This window comes from Oxyura jamaicensis (assembly GCF_011077185.1).
Source record: "Oxyura jamaicensis isolate SHBP4307 breed ruddy duck chromosome 33 unlocalized genomic scaffold, BPBGC_Ojam_1.0 oxy33_random_OJ72870, whole genome shotgun sequence".
In the NCBI taxonomy this organism is placed as follows: domain Eukaryota; kingdom Metazoa; phylum Chordata; class Aves; order Anseriformes; family Anatidae; genus Oxyura; species Oxyura jamaicensis.
Genome location: NW_023305085.1, coordinates 1 through 6,045, shown reverse-complemented (window position 1 = coordinate 6,045; position 6,045 = coordinate 1). Strand labels below are relative to the sequence as shown.

Here is a 6,045-nt window from a genome sequence, read left to right as displayed (position 1 = left end):
CCCCCCCCCCCCCCCCCCTTCTCGCGCGTGTCCCACCCAGGTTTGATTTTGAGGGCCTGGAAGGCGGCGAGGACGGCGCGCTGGAGAAGCTGAGAGCCTGGAGCAGATCCATTGAGGATCTGCAGCACCCCAGTGCCCTGCCTGCCCCCTTTGCCAGCAGCCTGGCCCGCTCTGCCCGCCAGACCGCCCTACGGTACGTACCCGCCGGGCTGGCCAGCTGCAGGGGTGCGTGCCCAGCGCCCCGTGCTGAGCCCCCTGCCCTGCACCATCCTGCCCACGGCGCCCGCCGCCCGCTCAGCGCCCCGCGGCGCGTGCCACGTGCTGCCCCTCCGCCGTGGTGCTCGCCGTGCCGTGCCCGCGGTGCTGGCCGCATCCTGCGTGCCCGCTGTGCCGTGGTGCCTGCACCCTGCGCCGTGCTCTGACCCCTCGTGCCGCGGCGCGTGCCGTGCCCTGCCCGCCCGCAGCAGCACGGCGCCGGCTGTCCCCGTCCTGCCCGCGGTGCGTGGTCCCCGGCGGCGGCACCCCGACCCCCTGCTCTGCTGCGCCCGTGCTGTCTCTCCTCTCCTCTCGCTCTCGCTCTGCCCCGGGTAACGTGCCCGTGTCTCTGCCCGCAGGGCCGGGCTGCTCGCCTCTCTGGCTGCGCTCTCTCTCTCTGTCCTCTGCGCCCGCCTCGCCGCTCGCCGGGTAAGTACGGGCAGCACTTTGCTCCGTGCCTCCACCGGCCTCTGTCCCTCTCGCGCTCCGGCCACTTCTCTCTCTCTCTGCCCCTCCGACAGCCCCGCGGTCCCCGCTCCACGCCTCGCTGTCCCCACCGTGGTCCCGTCCCCACCTCCTGCGCGTGGCCCTGGGCACCGCCGGGTGCTCCGGGACGCAGCTGGCGGCGGGGTCGGCTCCTGCTTGCGGCTCAGCACCAGGGCAGCGCCAGGGTCCTCGCTCACCATCACTGTGTGTCCCCCCCCCAGCTACGGGACGCTGCCGAGCCGCAAGGCGCTGAAGAACTCGCGCCTGGTGAGCCAGAAGGACGACGTCCACCTCTGCATCATGTGCCTGCGGGCCATCATGAACTACCAGGTACGGGTGCCCCTGGGGATGCCGCCGCCGCCCGCGCCGGTGCTGCTGACGCATCCCCGCTCCCTCCCCGCAGTACGGCTTCAACCTGGTCATGTCCCATCCCCACGCCGTCAACGAGATCGCCCTGAGCCTCAACAACAAGAATCCCAGGTAAGGGTCGGGGCTGCCCCCGGCGGGCGCGGGGTTCCCTGCTGCCGGCTGGGGACGATGGCTCTGCCGTGCCCCAGGACCAAGGCGCTGGTGCTGGAGCTGCTGGCGGCCGTGTGCCTGGTGAGGGGCGGCCACGAGATCATCCTGTCGGCCTTCGACAACTTCAAGGAGGTGAGGACAGAGCTGGGAAAGGGCAGGCTGGGTTGGGGGCGAGCAGGAAGAGCGGGGCCGTCGGCGCCGAGCTGGGATGGGAGAGCCAGGACCCGGGGAATGGAGAGAGTGGGAAGACGAGGATCGGGGGGGGGGTGGGTTTGGGAGGCCGGAGCCGGCCAGGCTGGGGGACCGTGGCCGTGCTAAGTCCTCCATCCACCGCCTCTCAGGTGTGCAAGGAGAAGCACCGCTTCGAGCGACTCATGGACTACTTCCGCAACGAGGACAGCAGCATCGACTTCATGGTGCGGTGCCCGTCCCCGGGACCTCGCCGGGGCCGGGGGGAGAAAAGGGGGGACGATGACAGGGGGGCAGGAGGAGGGGTCGGGGGCTCCCGGCCCCGCTGACGCAGCCCTGCCTTGCAGGTGGCCTGCATGCAGTTCATCAACATCGTGGTGCACTCCGTGGAGGACATGAACTTCCGCGTGCACCTCCAGTACGAGTTTACCAAGCTGGGGCTGGAGGAGTTCCTACAGGTACCGGGGGGTGTGGAGGGGTCCGGGGGCCCCCCCCCCGAGGAGTCCCCAGCCCTGACGCCGTCCCCTGCCCGCAGAAGTCGAGGCACACGGAGAGCGAGAAGCTGCAGGTGCAGATCCAGGCGTACCTGGACAACGTCTTCGACGTCGGGGGGCTGCTGGAGGATGCCGAGACCAAGAACGTGGCTCTGGAGAAGGTGGAGGAGCTGGAGGAGCACCTGTCCCACGTACGTCCGCGACACGGGGTGCCCCGGGGGGGCTGGCTTTGTGCCTGGGGGGGCTGGGGGTTGGAGATGGCCCCGGGGGAGATCCCCTGGGGCCACGGCTGCGTGTCCCCCCCGCCTCGCAGCTGACGGAGAAGCTGCTGGACCTGGAGAACGAGAACATGATGCGGGTGGCGGAGCTGGAGAAGCAGCTGCTGCAGCGGGAGAAGGAGCTGGAGGTGGTCAAGGTGCGTGGGGGCCACAGAGATGGCGGGGAGGGAGAGAGAGGGGAAGGGTCCCGACCTCCTCTCCCCCTCTCCTCGATTTTCGTTCCCCCCCCCCCCCCAGGAGACCTACGAGCACACGAGCCACCAGGTGCACACGCTGCGGCGGATGATCAAGGAGAAGGACGAAGCTTTCCGGCGGCGCTACGGCTCCGAGCCGCCCCCCGTGCTGGGCGCCGAGCCCCCCCCCCCAGTCCGAGCCCCAAGCTCCAGATGAGGCCCCGAGGGTCCCCATCCTGCCTCCCCCGGAGGCTGCACCCCCCCCACCGCCCCCGCCACCTCCCCTGCCGCCCCCTGCGCCCCCGCTGCCAGGTGAGGATGGGGTGGGGGGGACCTGGGATATCCCCGAAATTGGGGTGTCCCTGGGGCTGGGGACCCCAAATGGGGTCAGCCACCCTCGGGCGTGGTGTCACCCTCTCGTCCCACCGCAGACAAGTGCCCGCCGGCCCCGCCACTGCCCGGGGCTTCGCCCTCCATCGCCCTCACCGTTGGGCTCTCGGGTAGGTGGGGAGGGACCAGGGGTCGGGGGGTTGGGGACAGGGAGGGTGAATGGGGACAGGGAGGGTGCAGGGACCCTGGAAATGGGGACAGGGAGGGTGCAGGGACTGTGGGGACAAGGACAGGGAGGGTGCAGGGACCATGGAAATGGGGATGGAGGATGCAGGGACCATGGGGACGGGGACAGGGCGGGTGCAGGGACCATGGGGACAAGGACAGGGAGGGTCCAGGGACCATGGAAATGGGGACAGGGAAGGTGCAGGGACCATGGGGATGGGGACCCGGAGGGTGCAGGGACCGTGGGGACAAGGACAGGGAGGGTCCAGGGACCATGGAAATGGGGATGGAGGGTGCAGGGACCGTGGGGACAAGGACAAGGAGGGTTCAAGGACCATGGAAATGGGGACAGGGAGGGCGCAGGGAGCGGGGACATGGGCAGCGTGGCAGGAGATGGTGACGGGTTGCAAGGACCAGGGCTACCACAGCCATGGGAAGGGTGCGGGCACCGTGGCGATGGGGTCGGGTGGCCCAGGGCAAGGGGACAGCGTGGGGACTGCTTCTCCAGGGCTGGGTGGCTTGCGGGGGGGGGGGGAGGGCTCGGGATGCGTCCCTGCGCCCCGGGGGAGGCTGAGCTGGCTCCTGCGTGCCCCCGGCAGCCATCCGGATCAAGAAGCCCATCAAGACCAAATTTCGGTTGCCCGTCTTCAACTGGACGGCGCTGAAGCCCAACCAGATCAGCGGGACGGTGTTCAGCGAGCTGGACGACGAGCGGGTGCTGGAGGTGAGCGCGGGGCCGCAGCGGCTCGGAGGGGGACGGGGCTGGTGGCAGGAGGGGGACGCTGGTGCCACCGCTGAGCCCCCCCAAAAAATAAAAATTTAACACCCCAGGACCTCGACCTGGAGCGTTTCGAGGAGCTCTTCAAGACCAAGGCGCAGGGCCCGGCCCTCGACCTGGTGTGCGCCAAGAACAAGGCGTCGCACAAAGCCGCCAGCAAGGTGACGCTGCTGGAAGCCAACCGGGCCAAGAACCTGGCCATCACCCTGCGCAAGGCCGGCCGAGGCACCGAGGAGATCTGCAGGGCCAGCCCCACCCACCGGCCGGGGAAGGGGGGGGGGGGGGCCTGGTCTCGGCACCACGGGGCCAAATCCTTCTGGGGCGATGGGGGATGAGGCTTGGGGAAGGGGGAGTCCGGGTCCCGACGTGCGCGGTTTGGGGCAGGTTCGACCTGGCGACGCTGCCGGTGGACTTCGTGGAGTGCCTGATGCGGTTCCTGCCCACCGAGGCGGAGGTGAAGGCGCTGCGGCAGTACGAGCGGGAGCGCAAGCCGCTGGAGGAGCTGGCGGACGAGGACCGCTTCATGCTGCAGTTCAGCAAGGTGGAGCGGCTGCCGCAGCGCATGGCCATCATGGCCTTCCTGGGCAACTTCGCTGAGAACCTGCAGATGCTGACGCCGGTACGGAGTCCCGGGGGAGGGCACCCGGAGGGGTCCCTCCGCGGCCGTGCACCCCGCTGAGCCCCCCCCCCCCCCGGGGTCCCCGGGCCCCCGCCCCCCCCCCAGGCCCCCCACGCCGCCCTGGGCCCCGGTCAAGTCCTCCCAGAAGCTGAAGCACGTGTTGGGGGGGGGGGGGGGGGGGGGGGGGGTCCCCCCCCCCCCCCCCCCCCATGGCGGGATGTGGGGGCCCTTTTGGGGGGGGCCCCCCCCGCCCCCCCCCCCCCCCATCCACTGTGCTTCCCCCCCCGCAGATCATCTTGGCTTTGGGCAACTACATGAACAGCAGCAAACGCGGCGCCGTCTACGGCTTCAAGCTGCAGAGCCTGGACTTGGTGAGCAGCCCCTACCCCGGGGCTACGCAGCACAGGGGTGTGGGGGACGTGGGGGTGTCCCCTTTTACACCCCGTAACCTCCCCCACCCCTCGCGTGGCCCCGCAGCTCCTGGACACCAAGTCCACGGACAGGAAGATGACGCTGCTGCACTTCATCGCGCTGACGGTGCGGGAGAAGTACCCCGAGCTGGCCACCTTCTGGCAGGAGCTGCACTTCGTGGAGAAGGCAGCCGCAGGTGCCCCCCCCCGCCGTCCGTCCCCCAACCTCCAGCCGCCCGCCGTGGCCTCGGGGCCGCCCTGACCCGTCCCTGTCCCCGCAGTGTCCCTGGAAAACGTGCTGCTGGACGTGAAGGAGCTGGGCCGGGGCATGGAGCTGCTGCGCCGGGAGTGTGGGCTGCACGAGAACGGCGTCCTGCGGGCGTTCCTGGCCGCCAGCGAGGGCAAGCTGGAGCGGCTGCAGAAGGACGCGCGGACAGCCGAGGTGGGGGCGCCGAGCCGCCGGGCACGGCCCCCGTGCGCGCCTTGGCACGCGTGCAATGCCTCGCGTGCGCCTCGTGCGTGCACCGCTTTGCGTGCCCCCCCCCAGCCCCCCGTGCGTGCCTTGTCACACGCCTCGCTGTGACAAGAGAGGCCCTCCCGCACCCCTTGGCACGCTCGCCTTGCTTTGCAGGCCCGTGTGCTTGCCTTGCTCTGCATGCCTTGCTCCTCTTCGCACTTGCGCGTGGCCCTCGTGCACGCCTCGCTTGGCACGGTCCGCATGCACGGCCCGGCACGCTCCCCGTGAACATCCGGCCGTGCACACACACCTGGCTTTGCACGCTCCTCATGCACGCCTGGCTTTGCACACCCCCTGTGCACAGCAGGCTTTGCATGCTCCCTGTGCACATCTGGCCATGCACACACACCAGGCTTTGCACACCCCCCTGTGCACGCCTGGCTTTGCACACCCCTTTGTGCACGCCTGGCTTTGCACGCTCCCTGTGCACACCTGGCTCTGCATACTCCTCTTGCACACCTGGTTTTGCACGCCCCCCATGCACGCCTGGCTTTGCACACCTGCCTTTGCACCCTTCTCATGCACACCTGCCTTTGCACACCCCTTTGTGCACGCCAGGCTTTGCATGCTCCCTGTGCACACTTGGCTTTGCACACCCCTTTGTGCATGCCTGGCTTTGCACACCCCCTGTGCTTGTCTGGCTTTGCACGCCCCCCGTGCACGCCTGGCTTTGCACACCTGCCTTTGCACGCTCCTCATGCACACCTGGCTTTGCACGCCCCCCATGCATGCCTGCCTTTGCACACCCCTTTGTGCACACCTGGCTTTGCAC

At 69.8% G+C, this 6,045-nt stretch overlaps 1 protein-coding gene across 1 annotated transcript; it reads left to right on the top strand.

The window, feature by feature from the left end:
* Nucleotides 1-5: 5 nt before the first annotated feature.
* LOC118158649 (formin-like protein 3) lies at nucleotides 6-5,339 on the top strand (the record flags this gene model as incomplete). The annotated part of the gene is given in 19 exon segments (XM_035313321.1): nucleotides 6-193; nucleotides 963-1,071; nucleotides 1,145-1,221; nucleotides 1,299-1,392; nucleotides 1,602-1,676; nucleotides 1,797-1,907; nucleotides 1,985-2,134; nucleotides 2,257-2,358; nucleotides 2,459-2,574; nucleotides 2,576-2,706; nucleotides 2,826-2,894; nucleotides 3,549-3,673; nucleotides 3,781-3,989; nucleotides 4,112-4,346; nucleotides 4,452-4,468; nucleotides 4,470-4,510; nucleotides 4,635-4,717; nucleotides 4,824-4,953; nucleotides 5,038-5,339. Coding segments are annotated over 19 exon segments (2,364 nt in total), but the record flags the coding sequence as incomplete, so codon positions are not given.
* Between the last annotated feature and the right edge of the window lie 706 nt (nucleotides 5,340-6,045).